At 45.7% G+C, this 22,327-nt stretch overlaps 3 protein-coding genes across 3 annotated transcripts; all 3 read right to left on the bottom strand.

Moving 5' to 3' along the window:
* Window positions 1-3,115: 3,115 nt before the first annotated feature.
* Window positions 3,116-4,335, bottom strand: LOC144286582 (uncharacterized). The gene has a single exon (XM_077853178.1). It carries the CDS (start codon window positions 4,301-4,303, stop codon window positions 3,611-3,613), a length of 693 nt encoding a protein of 230 aa, XP_077709304.1. The 5' UTR covers window positions 4,304-4,335; the 3' UTR covers window positions 3,116-3,610.
* Window positions 4,336-8,900: 4,565 nt separating this feature from the next.
* On the bottom strand, window positions 8,901-10,120 carry LOC144286580 (uncharacterized). The gene has a single exon (XM_077853175.1). It carries the CDS (start codon window positions 10,086-10,088, stop codon window positions 9,396-9,398), a length of 693 nt encoding a protein of 230 aa, XP_077709301.1. The 5' UTR covers window positions 10,089-10,120; the 3' UTR covers window positions 8,901-9,395.
* A 4,551-nt stretch (window positions 10,121-14,671) lies between these two features.
* On the bottom strand, window positions 14,672-16,170 carry LOC144286581 (uncharacterized). The gene has a single exon (XM_077853177.1). The coding sequence runs from the start codon at window positions 15,857-15,859 to the stop codon at window positions 15,167-15,169; it is 693 nt and encodes a 230-aa protein (XP_077709303.1). The 5' UTR covers window positions 15,860-16,170; the 3' UTR covers window positions 14,672-15,166.
* Window positions 16,171-22,327: the final 6,157 nt, after the last annotated feature.

Genomic DNA, 22,327 nt, shown 5'->3' with positions numbered 1-22,327 from the left:
ACTTTAAGAATTCCTTCAAGGATTAGGAGGGAGGAGTTAAGTGGCAGAGAAGGAGGGGGCCATGGGCTTTCCTGATCCCTCCAACACAGCTCTGTTGAGGTCAGGTCACTTGGAACACCCAGGAAATTGATAGGAATGTGGGAAGAAGGACCTGTGTGGTTGGGGGCACATGGCCCCTGCAGGTGTGAGGTGTGTTTAAGTGAATTGGGGGAGAGGAAAACTGTTGTGCCACGGAGGGGAGGGGGGCCGTTTCTGTGGGGAGAGGAAAGGGAGAGAAAGAGAGAGGGGTTGAGAGAGTCCGGTGTTGGGTGCACACAAGAGGAAAAGTCCCTGGGGCACGTGTGTGGCTCAGTTCGTTCAGAGTCTGACTTTGGCTCAGGTCATGATCTCTGGGTCCTGGGGCTGAGGCCAGCATCAGGCTCTCTCAGTGGGAGCTCAGTGAGAGACCTCTCGTCCCTTCCTTCTTTGTCCCACACCCCTGCAATGCTCCCTTTCTCTCTCTTTCTCTGTCTCTCTGTCTCTCAAAAAAAATATAGATGGATGACACAAAATGTAGGAGAGATTTTCATGAGGCAACGTAAATACAGCTTATGTTTTGCCCAACACATGTAGCTAGTGAGTAGCAGAAGAGGAATTTGAATAGTGTTCTTAACGATTCCAATTCTCATAACCAAGATCTACCGTCTTCTCTGATAGAGAAACTAATGATTGAACATAAAATTGGAGATGAAGAGTTGCACAATTATTGAAGGAGAGTAGTACAGAAAACGGATAATGCAAGCTAGCATCATCCTCTGAAGTTGGCACAAACAGACGTAGGCCCCAAAATGGGGTGGGGGTGGAAGCTAGAAGCTCTATAGAACCTTTCCCTAGATTTCTGTCTGGAAGTTTTATAGGTTTAGGCTTTACATTTGGGGCTATAATCTATTTGAGTCGGATGTTGTATATGATATGAGGGTTGGGTTGAAGTTTATTTTGAGGAGTGGGGGGACATGTCTGTTTAATTGTTCCAACACCATCTGTTTAAAAGACTACACTTTCTCTGCCTATAAACTTGGCACCTTTCTGCAAAATTCAATGCCTAATCAACGTGTGTCTATTTGTGGACTCTCGGTTTTGTTGCACTGATTTCTATGTTCATCATTTCATGTGTAGCCCACCAAACAGCTCTGTTTTTGAAAGCAAGATGGAGTTTCAGTGCACATGCAATTTTGAACAAGTTACTTTCCTCAACACTGGTTTCCTCAGCTCCAATATGGAAGTAGTGATGCTCACTTTCCAGGATTGTATGACAAATAAAGACTGTGCAGGTAAAGCATCTCTCTGAGTGCCCAGTGTGTGGCAGGTCCTCAGGAAATGTCAGGAATTCTTCCCATACGTTCTCTGCCTTGGAAACGGAAGTACTCTGGCAGAGAATTCCAGATACGTCCTCTAGGAAGAGGATACTCTCTGTCACATGTAGTGTGTTAACTATTCCAAAGCATTTTTATATCTCTTGAGAAGGTGGCCATGATCAAAACCTCTTATTTTCTGCCCAGAGCCTTCCTAATCCTTGTCCTGCTGGGTGCCTTGGCAGTTGTCTTTATTATTCAGCTTTTCACCCAAAGATCAAGGTTTCAACCTTTGGGGAGGTCATCTAAATAACATCCGTCTTGATTTGGAAGAGTGCATCCTTTCTGCTCCGTTTTTGTTTTCATTCTCCTTTATCCTCCTTTTCTTGAAAATTCGGATGTGAATTTCCTGTAGCCTATGTGTCTTTATCTGACAGAACACAGGAAGTTGGGGAAGCCTGGTGGCTCAGTGGTTGAGCATCTGCCTTCAGCTCAGGTGGTGATCCTGGGGTCCTGGAATGGAGTCCCACATCGACCCCCCAACAGGGAGCCTGTGCTCCCTCTGCCTATGTCTCAGCCTCTCTCCCGGTGTCTCTCACGAAGAAAGACAGAAAATCTTAAAAGAAAGGAACACAGGAAATCGTTGTCTTTTTGTTTACAGCCTGAGGACTGTGATTGGTCAAAGCTGTCTATGCCTACTGCATAGGTACCTCAAGTATCAGGACTCTACAAACTTCTCTTCTCTGAACAATGTCCAGGTCAGGAGATCAAATTGCCTCAAAGTTTGAGAGCCTTGGATTGTGGCCTGAGCTTGTGTGCTTGCAAGGCCGATTCTTCCTACCAATTTCTTTAAGATGAATGAAATGAGGGGCACTTGGGTGGCGCAGTCAGTGAAGCATCCACTCTTGGTTTTGGCTCCGATCATGATCTCAGGGTTGTGAGACTGAGTCCTGGGTCAGGCTCTATGCTCATGGGGGGAGTCTGTTTGAGATTCTCTCTCCAGCTCCCTCTGCCTTTCCCACTCATGCTCTCTCTCAAAATATAAATGAATAAATGAATGAATGAATGAATTAATGAATAAATAAATAAATAAATAACTCTTAAAAAAAGAGATAAATGCAATGATACCAGTACGCCAATCCATGACAACAAAGAACAGGTTCCCCTCGGCAAGAATGGGGCCAGGAACACTATATGTGCCAATGAACCTCATGTCAGAGAAGATGCAAAGCCCCTTTTCATTAGCCAGAACTCTTAAAGGCATAGTGGTCATAAAGCTGAGAAGAATGTTTAGGAAGAGGTTTGTAGACTGAAATGGTTCTCTATAGGAAAGATATAATAATTTCCTTTGTTATTGAAACAACTCAAAATGTATGCCCCATCACCAGGATTATTTCTATTTTTAGAAAGATGTAACTAAAAATGTCCTTGACCTGAAATCAAAGGACCTGCTTCTGTCAATTATTTGCTGTATGGTCAAGCATTTCCTGCTCTCTAAGTGAGAATGAAAATGGAATGATAATCTTGGCTCTGCCTGATTTGTGGGACAATTGTGATGACTGAATGAGATAATAAATATATTGAAGCTACAATTTACTTTTGGGCGTCATATCTACGTATACATATATATATATACACATATATATGTATATATACATATATACATATACTTAAAGTAAAACTTCAAGAAGGACTTCATAAAGGAAGTGCTGTAATAACACACACACACGTACACACACACACACACACACACAGACAGGAAAAACGACATGAACATACAAACATTGGATGCAGGATGACACAGATTTTATTAGGAAAGAACGGAAGGAAGAAAGTTCAAAGCCATTGCAAAGGGCTTAGTAACCTGGCAGGACTTACTAACTATAATGCATCTATCTAAAAAGATGATCAGTACTGATCACTGCGGAGAGCTAACTATGCACTCATAAGAATGTGTTTCTATGCCGTAGAAGTGAAAGGTGATGATCACTTTTCGGAGACTGAGAGTGTGAATCAGTGGATGTTGACCAGCATCTGGGGTTGACCAAATGTTGTGGCTCAGCAATTGCTACAGTAAACCAGAGACACTAGAATACAATCAAATTGAAGTAGATTGCATTCCCTCCATAGACTCATAAGCATTGCTGAGAAAGATGACAGGGGCAGTGTAAGCATGTGTTCCCAGGAAAGCCGAGGGAGCAACTTCTTGTAAGACAGGAACTTTGGCAAAATGGCGTAGGATATATATTCCGGTGAGTGCTGAGTCCATAGCAAGTTGCTCAGCAGCAGCAAGGCTGGCAGCAGCTGGATCCACAGCCCTGGGCTAGGCACCCGGGCAGGCAGCAGCAGGTGGGCTGGTAGCAGGTTCTCCTGCAGATAACGGGGGTGCAGCAAGCTGGCTGGGAGCAGGGAGTGCAGCAGCAACTGGGGTGGCAGCAAGGCTGGCAGCAGCTGGACACACAGCATGTGGGCTTGCAGCAGGTGGTCCTACAGCAGGTGGTTTGACAGCAAGTTGGGCGGCAGCAGCAAGGCTGGCAGCAGCTGGACCCGCAGCCACTGGACCCACAGCAGCTGGGCTGGCAGCAGCTGGACACACAGCATGCGGGCTTGCAGCACGTGGTCCTACAGCAGGTGGTCTGACAGCACGTTGGGCGGCAGCAGCAAGGCTGGCAGCAGCTGGACACACAGCATGCGGGCTTGCAGCAGGTGGTCCTACAGCAGGTGGTCTGACAGCACGTTGGGCGGCAGCAGCAAGGCTGGCAGCAGCTGGCCCCGCAGCCGCTGGACCCACAGCAGCCGGGCTGGCAGCAGCTGGACACAGAGCATGCGGGCTTGCAGCACGTGGTCCTGCAGCAGGTGGTGTGACAGCACGTTGGGCGGCAGCAGCAAGGCTCGCAGCAGCTGGATCCACAGCAGCTGGGCTCGCAGCAGGTGGACCTGCAGCACGTGGGCTGGCAGCACGATTCACTCATGGTGTCGCAGGTGGAGGCGTGGGCTTCTGTTCTGAGGTTCGTTCTCAGATTCTGACTGATGCCTCCTTCCATTCTGGGGCTTTTATACACTGGACCCCCTCAACCCCAACGTATGGACCAATGGGCAGGACTTCCCTTGTTTATACCGTTTTCATAGTCACTGGCGGCTGGTAGAAGAGGAAGTTCCCTAAGTGTTAGGAATCCCTAGAGAATAGGTGCTTAACAGGTTTTAATTGAGAGTAACTCATAGGAAGATTGTCAGAGGGAAGCAAGGTGGTCACGTTAGCAGCCTCGTTCTTGCTTCCGGGGCCGTGGGATCACGTGATGCAGTTCCTGGGAAGTGGTTGGTGAGTCAGTTTCGTGCTCCTGCCCAGCATTGGTAGTTTGGTTGCATGCAGACTGGGAGTATCCCTGAGGTGAAGGGAGCTTGATGGTTATATGTTCATAGTGATGAATTGCAATCATGCTGGAGCCCGAGTCTGTTTCCCCAAAGTGCCTCATTCCAGACGCCCGCAGGCATCTGTCTCTTGGAGCACCCTACCCCGTTTGCATAGGGCAGTGCATTCAAAGACACTTGGGTGGAGGACATCTGGCATCATGTCTTCCATATGTCAAGGCCGAATCGAGCAGGTGGATAGAAACAGGACTAAACCAGCATCCATGAACATACTTCCTGAGTGACCAGCAGTCCTGCTCTGATTTACCCAGAAATGAGTGTTTTCCCAGGCTGTGGGTATAAGCGGGGCATTTTGGGGTGAGTCGGTGACCCTAGTCCTAACCTTGTTAACCAGCAGAGTGAGATATTTAATGGCACTGACTCCACAGTTACTGTTTTCTCTTCCTCCCTCCCCCCGTGCCATCCCTTCTCCTCCTCTTTTCCCTCGTCTTTCTCCTCTGTCTTCTTTAACACAAATTGTGCCCGCCTGCCTGCCTGCCATCGAGAAGGAGAAAATGTGGGGTCTGAGTGGAGAAAATCGTGGACTGTAGATGATGCCTTACACACGCCAGCCATAGAACTCAGATCTTCCTGTGTTCAGGACAATTTCTATGCAGCAGCAGATCCGCATCTCTATGCCTCGGGGCTGGCTGTTTTCATGCAACAGCAGGATGTCGTGTTGCCTGGGTGTGTGCCGCACTGACAGAAACGCTCAACCAATGCTTCTGCAGAGTTGGTTTATGTGACTACAGGGCTGTCCTTGCTCCTGAAATAGGAGAATCCTGACATGGCTGTTTCTTTTTTTTTTTTTTTTTTTTTTTCTGATATATTTCTCAGGATTGAGCCAGTTGAAAACTGTGACGCTGGCCTCCATCCTGTATCACTTCCCCACCTTCCAACCAGTGGGATCTGCCCTCCCTCCCGCAAGAAACCACATGCCTGAATGCTGTTCTTCAGAGTAGCTTCTGGGAAAAACCAAACTCTGACATTACCTATCTCTGTCCTGATTTCCTCACTTCTACCATGGGAACCTTAGGATGTACTTTAAGAATTCCTTCAAGGATTAGGAGGGAGGAGTTAAGTGGCAGAGAAGGAGGGGGCCATGGGCTTTCCTGATCCCTCCAACACAGCTCTGTTGAGGTCAGGTCACTTGGAACACCCAGGAAATTGATAGGAATGTGGGAAGAAGGACCTGTGTGGTTGGGGGCACATGGCCCCTGCAGGTATGAGGTGTGTTTAAGTGAATTGGGGGAGAGGAAAACTGTTGTGCCACGGAGGGGAGGGGTGCCGTTTCTGTGGGGAGAGAAAAGGGAGAGAAAGAGAGAGGGGTTGAGAGAGTCCGGTGTTGGGTGCACACAAGAGGAAAAGTCCCTGGGGCACGTGTGTGGCTCAGTTTGTTCAGAGTCTGACTTTGGCTCCGGTCATGATCTCTGGGTCCTGGGGCTGAGGCCAGCATCAGGCTCTCTCAGTGGGAGCTCAGTGAGAGACCTCTCGTCCCTTCCTTCTTTGTCCCACACCCCTGCAATGCTCGCTTTCTCTCTCTTTCTCTGTCTCTCTGTCTCTCAAAAAAAAAAAATAGATGGATGACACAAAATGTAGGAGAGATTTTCATGAGGCAACGTAAATACAGCTTATGTTTTGCCCAACACATGTAGCTAGTGAGTAGCAGAAGAGGAATTTGAATAGTGTTCTTAACGATTCCAATTCTCATAACCAAGATCTACCATCTTCTCTGATAGAGAAACTAATGATTGAACATAAAATTGGAGATGAAGAGTTGCACAATTATTGAAGGAGAGTAGTACAGAAAACGGATAATGCAAGCTAGCATCATCCTCTGAAGTTGGCACAAACAGACGTAGGCCCCAAAATGGGGTGGGGGTGGAAGCTAGAAGCTCTATAGAACCTTTCCCTAGATTTCTGTCTGGAAGTTTTATAGGTTTAGGCTTTACATTTGGGGCTATAATCTATTTGAGTCGGATGTTGTATATGATATGAGGGTTGGGTTGAAGTTTATTTTGAGGAGTGGGGGGACATGTCTGTTTAATTGTTCCAACACCATCTGTTTAAAAGACTACACTTTCTCTGCCTATAAACTTGGCACCTTTCTGCAAAATTCAATGCCTAATCAACGTGTGTCTATTTGTGGACTCTCGGTTTTGTTGCACTGATTTCTATGTTCATCATTTCATGTGTAGCCCACCAAACAGCTCTGTTTTTGAAAGCAAGATGGAGTTTCAGTGCACATGCAATTTTGAACAAGTTACTTTCCTCAACACTGGTTTCCTCAGCTCCAATATGGAAGTAGTGATGCTCACTTTCCAGGATTGTATGACAAATAAAGACTGTGCAGGTAAAGCATCTCTCTGAGTGCCCAGTGTGTGGCAGGTCCTCAGGAAATGTCAGGAATTCTTCCCATACGTTCTCTGCCTTGGAAACGGAAGTACTCTGGCAGAGAATTCCAGATACGTCCTCTAGGAAGAGGATACTCTCTGTCACATGTAGTGTGTTAACTATTCCAAAGCATTTTTATATCTCTTGAGAAGGTGGCCATGATCAAAACCTCTTATTTTCTGCCCAGAGCCTTCCTAATCCTTGTCCTGCTGGGTGCCTTGGCAGTTGTCTTTATTATTCAGCTTTTCACCCAAAGATCAAGGTTTCAACCTTTGGGGAGGTCACCTAAATAACATCCGTCTTGATTTGGAAGAGTGCATCCTTTCTGCTCCGTTTTTGTTTTCATTCTCCTTTATCCTCCTTTTCTTGAAAATTCGGATGTGAATTTCCTGTAGCCTATGTGTCTTTATCTGACAGAACACAGGAAGTTGGGGAAGCCTGGTGGCTCAGTGGTTGAGCATCTGCCTTCAGCTCAGGTGGTGATCCTGGGGTCCTGGAATGGAGTCCCACATCGACCCCCCAACAGGGAGCCTGTGCTCCCTCTGCCTATGTCTCAGCCTCTCTCCCGGTGTCTCTCACGAAGAAAGACAGAAAATCTTAAAAGAAAGGAACACAGGAAATCGTTCTCTTTTTGTTTACAGCCTGAGGACTGTGATTGGTCAAAGCTGTCTATGCCTACTGCATAGGTACCTCAACTATCAGGACTCTACAAACTTCTCTTCTTTGAACACTGTCCAGGTCAGGAGATCAAATTGCCTCAAATTTGAGAGCCTTGGATTGTGGCCTGAGCTTGTGTGCTTGCAAGGCCGATTCTTCCTACCAATTTCTTTAAGATGAATGAAATGAGGGGCACTTGGGTGGCGCAGTCAGTGAAGCATCCACTCTTGGTTTTGGCTCCGATCATGATCTCAGGGTTGTGAGACTGAGTCCTGGGTCAGGCTCTATGCTCATGGGGGGAGTCTGTTTGAGATTCTCTCTCCAGCTCCCTCTGCCTTTCCCACTCATGCTCTCTCTCAAAATATAAATGAATAAATGAATAAATGAATGAATGAATGAATGAATGAATGAATAAATAAATAAATAAATAAATAACTCTTAAAAAAAGAGATAAATGCAATGATACCAGTACGCCAATCCATGACAACAAAGAACAGGTTCCCCTCGGCAAGAATGGGGCCAGGAACACTATATGTGCCAATGAACCTCATGTCAGAGAAGATGCAAAGCCCCTTTTCATTAGCCAGAACTCTTAAAGGCATAGTGGTCATAAAGCTGAGAAGAATGTTTAGGAAGAGGTTTGTAGACTGAAATGGTTCTCTATAGGAAAGATATAATAATTTCCTTTGTTATTGAAACAACTCAAAATGTATGCCCCATCACCAGGATTATTTCTATTTTTAGAAAGATGTAACTAAAAATGTCCTTGACCTGAAATCAAAGGACCTGCTTCTGTCAATTATTTGCTGTATGGTCAAGCATTTCCTGCTCTCTAAGTGAGAATGAAAATGGAATGATAATCTTGGCTCTGCCTGATTTGTGGGACAATTGTGATGACTGAATGAGATAATAAATATATTGAAGCTACAATTTACTTTTGGGCGTCATATCTACGTATACATATATATATACACATATATATGTATATATACATATATACATATACTTAAAGTAAAACTTCAAGAAGGACTTCATAAAGGAAGTGCTGTAATAACACACACACACGTACACACACACACAGACAGGAAAAACGACATGAACATACAAACATTGGATGCAGGATGACACAGATTTTATTAGGAAAGAACGGAAGGAAGAAAGTTCAAAGCCATTGCAAAGGGCTTAGTAACCTGGCAGGACTTACTAACTATAATGCATCTATCTAAAAAGATGATCAGTACTGATCACTGCGGAGAGCTAACTATGCACTCATAAGAATGTGTTTCTATGCCGTAGAAGTGAAAGGTGATGATCACTTTTCGGAGACTGAGAGTGTGAATCAGTGGATGTTGACCAGCATCTGGGGTTGACCAAATGTTGTGGCTCAGCAATTGCTACAGTAAACCAGAGACACTAGAATACAATCAAATTGAAGTAGATTGCATTCCCTCCATAGACTCATAAGCATTGCTGAGAAAGATGACAGGGGCAGTGTAAGCATGTGTTCCCAGGAAAGCCGAGGGAGCAACTTCTTGTAAGACAGGAACTTTGGCAAAATGGCGTAGGATATATATTCCGGTGAGTGCTGAGTCTATAGCAAGTTGCTCAGCAGCAGCAAGGCTGGCAGCAGCTGGATCCACAGCCCTGGGCTAGGCACCCGGGCAGGCAGCAGCAGGTGGGCTGGTAGCAGGTTCTCCTGCAGATAACGGGGGTGCAGCAAGCTGGCTGGGAGCAGGGAGTGCAGCAGCAACTGGGGTGGCAGCAAGGCTGGCAGCAGCTGGACACACAGCATGTGGGCTTGCAGCAGGTGGTCCTACAGCAGGTGGTTTGACAGCAAGTTGGGCGGCAGCAGCAAGGCTGGCAGCAGCTGGACCCGCAGCCACTGGACCCACAGCAGCTGGGCTGGCAGCAGCTGGACACACAGCATGCGGGCTTGCAGCACGTGGTCCTACAGCAGGTGGTCTGACAGCACGTTGGGCGGCAGCAGCAAGGCTGGCAGCAGCTGGACACACAGCATGCGGGCTTGAAGCACGTGGTCCTACAGCAGGTGGTCTGACAGCACGTTGGGCGGCAGCAGCAAGGCTGGCAGCAGCTGGACCCGCAGCCGCTGGACCCACAGCAGCCGGGCTGGCAGCAGCTGGACACAGAGCATGCGGGCTTGCAGCACGTGGTCCTGCAGCAGGTGGTGTGACAGCACGTTGGGCGGCAGCAGCAAGGCTCGCAGCAGCTGGATCCACAGCAGCTGGGCTCACAGCAGGTGGTCCTGCAGCACGTGGGCTGGCAGCACGATTCACTCATGGTGTCGCAGGTGGAGGCGTGGGCTTCTGTTCTGAGGTTCGTTCTCAGATTCTGACTGATGCCTCCTTCCATTCTGGGGCTTTTATACACTGGACCCCCTCAACCCCAACGTATGGACCAATGGGCAGGACTTCCCTTGTTTATACCGTTTTCATAGTCACTGGCGGCTGGTAGAAGAGGAAGTTCCCTAAGTGTTAGGAATCCCTAGAGAATAGGTGCTTAACAGGTTTTAATTGAGAGTAACTCATAGGAAGATTGTCAGAGGGAAGCAAGGTGGTCACGTTAGCAGCCTCGTTCTTGCTTCCGGGGCCGTGGGATCACGTGATGCAGTTCCTGGGAAGTGGTTGGTGAGTCAGTTTCGTGCTCCTGCCCAGCATTGGTAGTTTGGTTGCATGCAGACTGGGAGTATCCCTGAGGTGAAGGGAGCTTGATGGTTATATGTTCATAGTGATGAATTGCAATCATGCTGGAGCCCGAGTCTGTTTCCCCAAAGTGCCTCATTCCAGACGCCCGCAGGCATCTGTCTCTTGGAGCACCCTACCCCGTTTGCATAGGGCAGTGCATTCAAAGACACTTGGGTGGAGGACATCTGGCATCATGTCTTCCATATGTCAAGGCCGAATCGAGCAGGTGGATAGAAACAGGACTAAACCAGCATCCATGAACATACTTCCTGAGTGACCAGCAGTCCTGCTCTGATTTACCCAGAAATGAGTGTTTTCCCAGGCTGTGGGTATAAGCGGGGCATTTTGGGGTGAGTCGGTGACCCTAGTCCTAACCTTGTTAACCAGCAGAGTGAGATATTTAATGGCACTGACTCCACAGTTACTGTTTTCTCTTCCTCCCTCCCCCCGTGCCATCCCTTCTCCTCCTCTTTTCCCTCGTCTTTCTCCTCTGTCTTCTTTAACACAAATTGTGCCCGCCTGCCTGCCTGCCATCGAGAAGGAGAAAATGTGGGGTCTGAGTGGAGAAAATCGTGGACTGTAGATGATGCCTTACACACGCCAGCCATAGAACTCAGATCTTCCTGTGTTCAGGACAATTTCTATGCAGCAGCAGATCCGCATCTCTATGCCTCGGGGCTGGCTGTTTTCATGCAACAGCAGGATGTCGTGTTGCCTGGGTGTGTGCCGCACTGACAGAAACGCTCAACCAATGCTTCTGCAGAGTTGGTTTATGTGACTACAGGGCTGTCCTTGCTCCTGAAATAGGAGAATCCTGACATGGCTGTTTCTTTTTTTTTTTTTTTTTTTTTTTCTGATATATTTCTCAGGATTGAGCCAGTTGAAAACTGTGACGCTGGCCTCCATCCTGTATCACTTCCCCACCTTCCAACCAGTGGGATCTGCCCTCCCTCCCGCAAGAAACCACATGCCTGAATGCTGTTCTTCAGAGTAGCTTCTGGGAAAAACCAAACTCTGACATTACCTATCTCTGTCCTGATTTCCTCACTTCTACCATGGGAACCTTAGGATGTACTTTAAGAATTCCTTCAAGGATTAGGAGGGAGGAGTTAAGTGGCAGAGAAGGAGGGGGCCATGGGCTTTCCTGATCCCTCCAACACAGCTCTGTTGAGGTCAGGTCACTTGGAACACCCAGGAAATTGATAGGAATGTGGGAAGAAGGACCTGTGTGGTTGGGGGCACATGGCCCCTGCAGGTATGAGGTGTGTTTAAGTGAATTGGGGGAGAGGAAAACTGTTGTGCCACGGAGGGGAGGGGTGCCGTTTCTGTGGGGAGAGAAAAGGGAGAGAAAGAGAGAGGGGTTGAGAGAGTCCGGTGTTGGGTGCACACAAGAGGAAAAGTCCCTGGGGCACGTGTGTGGCTCAGTTTGTTCAGAGTCTGACTTTGGCTCCGGTCATGATCTCTGGGTCCTGGGGCTGAGGCCAGCATCAGGCTCTCTCAGTGGGAGCTCAGTGAGAGACCTCTCGTCCCTTCCTTCTTTGTCCCACACCCCTGCAATGCTCGCTTTCTCTCTCTTTCTCTGTCTCTCTGTCTCTCAAAAAAAAAAAATAGATGGATGACACAAAATGTAGGAGAGATTTTCATGAGGCAACGTAAATACAGCTTATGTTTTGCCCAACACATGTAGCTAGTGAGTAGCAGAAGAGGAATTTGAATAGTGTTCTTAACGATTCCAATTCTCATAACCAAGATCTACCATCTTCTCTGATAGAGAAACTAATGATTGAACATAAAATTGGAGATGAAGAGTTGCACAATTATTGAAGGAGAGTAGTACAGAAAACGGATAATGCAAGCTAGCATCATCCTCTGAAGTTGGCACAAACAGACGTAGGCCCCAAAATGGGGTGGGGGTGGAAGCTAGAAGCTCTATAGAACCTTTCCCTAGATTTCTGTCTGGAAGTTTTATAGGTTTAGGCTTTACATTTGGGGCTATAATCTATTTGAGTCGGATGTTGTATATGATATGAGGGTTGGGTTGAAGTTTATTTTGAGGAGTGGGGGGACATGTCTGTTTAATTGTTCCAACACCATCTGTTTAAAAGACTACACTTTCTCTGCCTATAAACTTGGCACCTTTCTGCAAAATTCAATGCCTAATCAACGTGTGTCTATTTGTGGACTCTCGGTTTTGTTGCACTGATTTCTATGTTCATCATTTCATGTGTAGCCCACCAAACAGCTCTGTTTTTGAAAGCAAGATGGAGTTTCAGTGCACATGCAATTTTGAACAAGTTACTTTCCTCAACACTGGTTTCCTCAGCTCCAATATGGAAGTAGTGATGCTCACTTTCCAGGATTGTATGACAAATAAAGACTGTGCAGGTAAAGCATCTCTCTGAGTGCCCAGTGTGTGGCAGGTCCTCAGGAAATGTCAGAATTCTTCCCATACGTTCTCTGCCTTGGAAACTTAAGTACTCTGGCAGAGAATTCCAGATACGTCCTCTAGGAAGAGGATACTCTCTGTCACATGTAGTGTGTTAACTATTCCAAAGCATTTTTATATCTCTTGAGAAGGCGGCCATGATCAAAACCTCTTATTTTCTGCCCAGAGCCTTCCTAATCCTTGTCCTGCTGGGTGCCTTGGCAGTTGTCTTTATTATTCAGCTTTGCACCCAAAGATCCAGGTTTCCTCCTTTGGGGAGGTCACCTAACTAACATCCGTCTTGATTTGGAAGAGTGCATCCTTTCTGCTCCGTTTTTGTTTTCATTCTCCTTTATCCTCCTTTTCTTGAAAATTCGGATGTGAATTTCCTGTAGCCTATGTGTCTTTATCTGACAGAACACAGGAAGTTGGGGAAGCCTGGTGGCTCAGTGGTTGAGCATCTGCCTTCAGCTCAGGTGGTGATCCTGGGGTCCTGGAATGGAGTCCCACATCGACCCCCCAACAGGGAGCCTGTGCTCCCTCTGCCTATGTCTCAGCCTCTCTCCCAGTGTCTCTCACGAAGAAAGACAGAAAATCTTAAAAGAAAGGAACACAGGAAATCGTTGTCTTTTTGTTTACAGCCTGAGGACTGTGATTGGTCAAAGCTGTCTATGCCTACTGCATAGGTACCTCAAGTATCAGGACTCTACAAACTTCTCTTCTCTGAACAATGTCCAGGTCAGGAGATCAAATTGCCTCAAAGTTTGAGAGCCTTGGATTGTGGCCTGAGCTTGTGTGCTTGCAAGGCCGATTCTTCCTACCAATTTCTTTAAGATGAATGAAATGAGGGGCACTTGGGTGGTGCAGTCAGTGAAGCATCCACTCTTGGTTTTGGCTCCGATCATGATCTCAGGGTTGTGAGACTGAGTCCTGGGTCATGCTCTATGCTCATGGGGGGAGTCTGTTTGAGATTCTCTCTCCAGCTCCCTCTGCCTTTCCCACTCATGCTCTCTCTCAAAATATAAATGAATAAATGAATGAATGAATGAATGAATGAATAAATAAATAACTCTTAAAAAAAGAGATAAATGCAATGATACCAGTACGCCAATCCATGACAACAAAGAACAGGTTCCCCTCGGCAAGAATGGGGCCAGGAACACTATATGTGCCAATGAACCTCATGTCAGAGAAGATGCAAAGCCCCTTTTCATTAGCCAGAACTCTTAAAGGCATATTGGTCATAAAGCTGAGAAGAATGTTTAGGAAGAGGTTTGTAGACTGAAATGGTTCTCTATAGGAAAGATATAATAATTTCCTTTGTTATTGAAACAACTCAAAATGTATGCCCCATCACCAGGATTATTTCTATTTTTAGAAAGATGTAACTAAAAATGTCCTTGACCTGAAATCAAAGGACCTGCTTCTGTCAATTATTTGCTGTATGGTCAAGCATTTCCTGCTCTCTAAGTGAGAATGAAAATGGAATGATAATCTTGGCTCTGCCTGATTTGTGGGACAATTGTGATGACTGAATGAGATAATAAATATATTGAAGCTACAATTTACTTTTGGGCGTCATATCTACGTATACATATATATATACACATATATATGTATATATACATATATACATATACTTAAAGTAAAACTTCAAGAAGGACTTCATAAAGGAAGTGCTGTAATAACACACACACACGTACACACACACACACACACACACAGACAGGAAAAACGACATGAACATACAAACATTGGATGCAGGATGACACAGATTTTATTAGGAAAGAACGGAAGGAAGAAAGTTCAAAGCCATTGCAAAGGGCTTAGTAACCTGGCAGGACTTACTAACTATAATGCATCTATCTAAAAAGATGATCAGTACTGATCACTGCGGAGAGCTAACTATGCACTCATAAGAATGTGTTTCTATGCCGTAGAAGTGAAAGGTGATGATCACTTTTCGGAGACTGAGAGTGTGAATCAGTGGATGTTGACCAGCATCTGGGGTTGACCAAATGTTGTGGCTCAGCAATTGCTACAGTAAACCAGAGACACTAGAATACAATCAAATTGAAGTAGATTGCATTCCCTCCATAGACTCATAAGCATTGCTGAGAAAGATGACAGGGGCAGTGTAAGCATGTGTTCCCAGGAAAGCCGAGGGAGCAACTTCTTGTAAGACAGGAACTTTGGCAAAATGGCGTAGGATATATATTCCGGTGAGTGCTGAGTCTATAGCAAGTTGCTCAGCAGCAGCAAGGCTGGCAGCAGCTGGATCCACAGCCCTGGGCTAGGCACCCGGGCAGGCAGCAGCAGGTGGGCTGGTAGCAGGTTCTCCTGCAGTTAACGGGGGTGCAGCAAGCTGGCTGGGAGCAGGGAGTGCAGCAGCAACTGGGGTGGCAGCAAGGCTGGCAGCAGCTGGACACACAGCATGTGGGCTTGCAGCAGGTGGTCCTACAGCAGGTGGTTTGACAGCAAGTTGGGCGGCAGCAGCAAGGCTGGCAGCAGCTGGACCCGCAGCCACTGGACCCACAGCAGCTGGGCTGGCAGCAGCTGGACACACAGCATGCGGGCTTGCAGCACGTGGTCCTACAGCAGGTGGTCTGACAGCACGTTGGGCGGCAGCAGCAAGGCTGGCAGCAGCTGGACACACAGCATGCGGGCTTGAAGCACGTGGTCCTACAGCAGGTGGTCTGACAGCACGTTGGGCGGCAGCAGCAAGGCTGGCAGCAGCTGGACCCGCAGCCGCTGGACCCACAGCAGCCGGGCTGGCAGCAGCTGGACACAGAGCATGCGGGCTTGCAGCACGTGGTCCTGCAGCAGGTGGTGTGACAGCACGTTGGGCGGTAGCAGCAAGGCTCGCAGCAGCTGGATCCACAGCAGCTGGGCTCGCAGCAGGTGGTCCTGCAGCTCGTGGGCTGGCAGCACGATTCACTCATGGTGTCGCAGGTGGAGGCGTGGGCTTCTGTTCTGAGGTGACGTTCTCAGATTCTGACTGATGCCTCCTTCCATTCTGGGGCTTTTATACACTGGACCCCCTCAACCCCAACGTATGGACCAATGGGCAGGACTTCCCTTGTTTATACCGTTTTCCATAGTCACTGGCGGCTGGTAGAAGAGGAAGTTCCCTAAGTGTTAGGAATCCCTAGAGAATGGGTGCTTAACATGTTTTAATTGAGAGTAACTCATAGGAAGATTGTCAGAGGGAAGCAAGGTGGTCACGTTAGCAGCCTCGTTCTTGCTTCCGGGGCCGTGGGATCACGTGATGCAGTTCCTGGGAAGTGGTTGGTGAGTCAGTTTCGTGCTCCTTGCCCAGCATTGGTAGTTTGGTTGCATGCAGACTGGGAGTATCCCTGAGGTGAAGGGAGCTTGATGGTTATATGTTCATAGTGATGAATTGCAATCATGCTGGAGCCCGAGTCTGTTTCCCCAAAGTGCCTCATTCCAGACGCCCGCAGGCATCTGTCTCTTGGAGCACCCTACCCCGTTTGCATAGGGCAGTGCATTCAAAGACACTTGGGTGGAGGACATCTGGCATCATGTCTTCCATATGTCAAGGCCGAATCGAGCAGGTGGATAGAAACAGGACTAAACCAGCATCCATGAACATACTTCCTGAGTGACCAGCAGTCCTGCTCTGATTTACCCAGAAATGAGTGTTTTCCCAGGCTGTGGGTATAAGCGGGGCATTTTGGGGTGAGTCGGTGACCCTAGTCCTAACCTTGTTAACCAGCAGAGTGAGATATTTAATGGCATTGACTCCACAGTTACTGTTTTCTCTTCCTCCCTCCCCCCGTGCCATCCCTTCTCCTCCTCTTTTCCCTCGTCTTTCTCCTCTGTCTTCCTTTAACACAAATTGTGCCCGCCTGCCTGCCTGCCATCGTGAAGGAGAAAATGTGGGGTCTGAGTGGAGAAAATCGTGGACTGCAGATGATGCCTTACACACGCCAGCCATAGAACTCAGATCTTCCTGTGTTCAGGACAATTTCTATGCAGCAGCAGATCCGCATCTCTATGCCTCGGGGCTGGCTGTTTTCATGCAACAGCAGGATGTCGTGTTGCCTGGGTGTGTGCCGCACTGATAGAAACGCTCAACCAATGCTTCTGCAGAGTTGGTTTATGTGACTACAGGGCTGTCCTTGCTCCTGAAATAGGAGAATCCTGACATGGTTGTTTCTTTTTTTTTTTTTTTTTCTGATATATTTCTCAGGATTGAGCCAGTTGAAAACTGTGACGCTGGCCTCCATCCTGTATCACTTCCCCACCTTCCAACCAGTGGGATCTGCCCTCCCTCCCGCAAGAAACCACATGCCTGAATGCTGTTCTTCAGAGTAGCTTCTGGGAAAAACCAAACTCTGACATTACCTATCTCTGTCCTGATTTCCTCACTCCTACCATGGGAACCTTAGGATGTACTTTAAGAATTCCTTCAAGGATTAGGAGGGAGGAGTTAAGTGGCAGAGAAGGAGGGGGCCATGGGCTTTCCTGATCCCTCCAACACAGCTCTGTTGAGGTCAGGTCACTTGGAACACCCAGGAAATTGATAGGAATGTGGGAAGAAGGACCTGTGTGGTTGGGGGCACATGGCCCTGCAGGTATGAGGTGTGTTTAAGTGAATTGGGGGAGAGGAAAACTGTTGTGCCATGGAGGGTTGGGGGGCCATTTCTGTGGGGAGAGGAAAGGGAGAGAAAGAGAGAGGGGTTGAGAGAGTCCGGTGTTGGGTGCACACAAGAGGAAAAATCCCTGGGGCACGTGTGTGGCTCAGTTTGTTCAGAGTCTGACTTTGGCTCAGGTTATGTCTCTGGGGTCTGGGGCTGAGGCCAGCATCAGGCTCCCTCAGTGTTTGCTCTATGGGGAGTCTGCTATTGCCCTCCTCTCCCTCTGTCCCTTCTTCTTTCTTCTTTTACTCTGTGTCAAATAAATAAATAGGATTTAACTATAAAAAATGATGTAATCTTCGTGGACTCTCAACTTTCGGAACCAAGTTGTCTTTGTGTCACAGTGTTTTTCAGTTGTGCATCTCATTCTCCGATGTTATGGGAGTCTACTTTTGGATCTTTGTCATATCCTTTTGGGGAAAAGGAAGGCACCAGCCGTAGAGGCCTAAAGTGTTGTCGGGATCTCCCGAGTCTCAGTGGGCTTGTTTCCCTTCTGCAATACATGTGAAAGAGGCTATATTGCCTCTCTAAGGACAAATGATCCTGCAGGTGGTAGCTAGTAGCCTGTCTCTCACTGGTGATGAGATGTACACACAGGGTAGATAACCTGGTGATGCTTTTTCAGCTGCTACTCACAGATTTCACACACTGTGCAGGAATGCGACTGCTTTTCTGGCACCGAGGGAGCTAGATACAGCCTGGTAGGGAGCTCTTCTTCAGTGGAGGCAGTGGATCTATGCAGAGGAGATGTGAAGATTTGAATCCCTGCCACGTGCCAAAGAGAAAATGTAGGAGGCTGATGGTCCTTGGTTTTCTGTGAGGGCTTCCTGAACAGCATGGGATATGAGACACCCTGTCTAATGACAACAGAGTGGGGTGATCCCATATTCCCCTCACCACCAACAGGGTCAGACTTCAAAGAACAATGCAGTGGGCCCCAATGGAGGTAGCAGCTGCTTACTTCAAAGCCTGTCCTCATGCCCCGTGCTTCGCAAGTGCATATTCCCTGGTTAGCACTGATTGAGCCAGTACAATGGGCCTCTCCCTCAAACAGCAGCACAGATAGCACCCCACTTGCGCCAAGCCTACTGATCATACAGTGCTTCAAAGCATCATGTTCAGTTCTGTTGGAAATACCATCAGATGTTTGTTTTCTTTTCCTTCTTCTTTTTTTCCCCTTTAGAATCAGGCTTATAATTATTTGTTTGTTTCATTCCTTTTTCCATTTTCCTTCCAATAAAGCTTTTGTTTTTACTTTTTTTTTCTTTGAAATCAGGCTTATAGTCTTTGGGTTTTTTATCTTACCTTTTCCTTTTCTGTATCTTTTTTTGATCAGACGTTTTCTTTTCTTATTTCTTTTTTCTTAGGCTTATTTTAACAAATCAAAGCATACCTAGTTAAAGGCCCAAACTATCCCCACTGCAAGCAAGGAGGAACTCTGCAGAGGACAACTCATGGGAAATAAGACCCAAAATGCAACAGCAAAGTGCAAAGAGTATATACCAAAAGCATTTGCTGAAGTGCCAGGCCCTGGAAAGTATATGACCCCTTTTTAATATAGTATTACTCTCTGGTGCAGAAAATATAACAAGCTTCCATAATATGCAAAAGACAGAAACTTAGCCAAAATGACAAGATGGAAGAACTCTCCTCAAAAGAAAGTTAAAGAAGAAATCAGAGGCAGGGAACTTGCTCAAAACAGATATAAGCAATATATCTGAATAAGAATTTAGAACAGCAGCCATAAGAATATTAGATGTGCTTGAAAAAAGAGCACAGAAGACACCAGGGATTTCTCTGGTTTCTCTGGAAGCCCCTGCTACAGAGATAAAGGACCTAAAAATAGGCTGAAATTAAAAAATGCTATAACTGAGATGCAAAAACAACTGGATATAATCACGAGGACTGAAGAAGCAGAGAATAGGTGATATAGAAGATAAAATTATGGAAAATAATAAAGCTGAGAAGAGGGAAAGGAAACTATTATATCATGAAGGTAGACTTAGGGAACTCAGCAATTCCATAAACAAACAAAAAACTTGTATCATAGAAGTCCTAGAAGAAGAGGAGGAAAAAGGGGCCGAAGGTATATTTGAACAAATTATAGCTGAGGATTTCCCTAATCTGAGTAAGAAAATAGGCATTCAAGTCCAAGATGCATAAAGAACTCCCCTCAAAATCAACAAAAACAGGTCAACACCATAATATATTATAGTAAAACTTGCAAAACACAAAGATAGGGAATTCAGAAAGCCACTAGGGACAAAAGGTCCTTAACTTACAAGAATAGACACATAAAGTTAGCAGCTGACACGTCCACTGAGACCTGGCAGGCCATAAAGGAGTGGATGGAAGTATTCAAAGTGCTAAATGGGAACAATATGCAGCCAAGAATACTTTATCCAGCAAAGCTGTCATTCAAAATACAAGGAGAGATAAAGAGTTTCCAAGACAAGCAGAAACTATAAGAGTTTGTGAATGTTAAACCAGCTTTGCAAGAAATATTAAAGGGGACACTGGGAAAAAGAGAACAAAAGCAATACAGACTAAAAAGGAACACAGACAATCTACAGGAACAGTAACTTTATAGGTAATACAATAACACTAAATTCATATTTTTCAATAATTACTCTGAATATAAAAGGCCTAGATGCTCTAATAAAAAGACAAAGGGCATCAGAATGGGTAATAAAAGGACCCATCAATCTGCTGCTTACAAGAGATTCATTTTAGACCCAAAGACACCTCCACATTGAAAGTGACAGGGTGGAGAACCATTTAATGTCCATCTAATGGACATCAAAAGAAAGCTGGAATTACTATCTGAGAAGAAGATCTAACAATTGTAAATATTTATGGCCCTAACTTGGGATCAGCCAAATATATAAATCAATTAATAATAAACTTAAAGAAATTCATTGATAATAATGCAATAATATTAGGGGACTTTAACATCTCACTCACAGCAAGGGATGTATAATCTAAGCAGAAAATAAACAAGGAAACAAGGGCTCTGAATGACACACTAGACCAGATGGACTTAACAGATATATTCAGAGCTTTTCATCTTAAGACAGTAGAATCTTTCTTTTCAAGTGCACAGGGAAAATTATCCAGAATAGATCACAGACTGGGTCACAAATCAGGCCTCAACTGGTACAGAAAGATTGAAATCATACCATGCATACTTTCAGACCACAATGCTATGAAACATCAAGTCAATCACAAGAAAAAAATTGGAAAAGACCAAAATACATGGAGATTAAAGAACATTCAACTAAAGAATGAATGGGTTAACCAGGAAATTAAGAAGAATTTAAAAATGTATGGAAGTAAATGAAAATAAAAGCAAACAGTCCAAAATCTTTGGGATGTAACAAAGGCAGTCTTAAGAGGGAAGTAGATAGCAATACAGGCCTTCTGCAAGAGGCAAGAAAAGTTTCAAATAAAAACCTAACCTTACACCTAGGTGAGCTGGAAAAAGAATAGCAAATAGAGCCTAAGTCCAGCCAGAGAAGGGAAATAATAAAGATTAGAGCAGAAATCAATGATACAGAAATTAAAAATAAGAGAGAACAGATCAATGAAACCAGGAGTTGGTTCTTTGAAAGAATTAACAAAATGGGTAAATATCAGAAAGGGAGACAGAACGTAAAGACTGCTAACTCTTGGAAACGAACTAGGGGTGGTAGAAGGGGAGGAGGGTGGGGGTGGGAGTGAATGGGTGATGGGCACTGGGGGTTATTCTGTATGTTGGTAAATTGAACACCAATAAAAAATAAATTAAAAAAAATTAAAAAATGGGTAAATCCCTAGCCAGGCTTATCAAAAATAAAAGATAAAGGATCCAAATAAGTAAAATCATAAAGGAAAGAGGAGATTCCCACCAACAGTGCAAGAGCATTCCCCTTTCTCCACATCCACTCCAATATTTGTTATTTCTTGTCTTGTTAATTTTCCCCATTCTCACTGGTGTGAGGTGGTATCTCATTGTGGTTTTGATTTGTATTTCCCTGATGGCAAGTGATGCAGAGTATTTTCTCATGTGCTTGTTGGCCATACTATGCCTTCTTTGGTGAAATTTCTGTTCATGTCTTTTGCCCATTTCATTATTGGATTGTTTGTCTTGGGTGTTGAGTTTAATAAGTTCTTTATAGATCTTGGATACTAGCCCTTTATCTGATAGGTCATTTGCAAATATCTTCTCCCATTCTGTAGGTTGTCTTTTAGTTTTGTTGACTGTTTCTTTGCCATACAGAAGTCTTTTTAACTTGATCAAGTCCCAATAGTTCATTTTTGATTTTGTTTCCCTTGCCTTCATAGATGTATCTTGTAAGAAGTTGCTGTGGCCAAGATAAAAAAGGGTGTTGCCCTTGTTCTCCTCCACGATTTTGATGGATTCTTGTCTCACATTTAGATCTTTCATCCATTTTGAGTTTATCTTTGTGTATGGTGCAAGAGAGTGGTCTAGTATCCTTCTTCTGCATGTGGCTGTCCAATTTTCCCAGCACCATTTATTGAAGAGACTGTCTTTTTTCCAGTGGATAGTCTTATCTGCTTTGTTAAAGACAAGTTGACCATAGAGTTGAGGGCCCGTTTCTGAGTTCTCTATTCTGTTCCATTGATCTATGTGTCTGTTTTTGTGCCAGGACCACACTGTCTTGATGATCACAGCTTTGTAATACACCTTAAAATCCATCATTGTGATGCCCCTGGCATTAGTTTTCTTCTTCAATATTCCCCTGGCTA

The sequence above is a fragment of the Canis aureus genome, chromosome 16 (genome assembly GCF_053574225.1).
Source record: "Canis aureus isolate CA01 chromosome 16, VMU_Caureus_v.1.0, whole genome shotgun sequence".
Taxonomy (NCBI): Eukaryota; Metazoa; Chordata; class Mammalia; order Carnivora; family Canidae; genus Canis; species Canis aureus.
The sequence above is the reverse complement of the archived record's forward strand: the minus strand, read 5'-3'. Positions and strand labels throughout refer to the sequence as shown.

Bases quoted from the DNA above. Each gene is read 5' to 3' on its own strand.
- LOC144286582 (XM_077853178.1), bottom strand. From the start codon at position 4,303: ATGAGTGAATCGTGCTGCCAGCCCACGTGCTGCAGGTCCACCTGCTGC.
- LOC144286580 (XM_077853175.1), bottom strand. From the start codon at position 10,088: ATGAGTGAATCGTGCTGCCAGCCCACGTGCTGCAGGACCACCTGCTGT.
- LOC144286581 (XM_077853177.1), bottom strand. From the start codon at position 15,859: ATGAGTGAATCGTGCTGCCAGCCCACGAGCTGCAGGACCACCTGCTGC.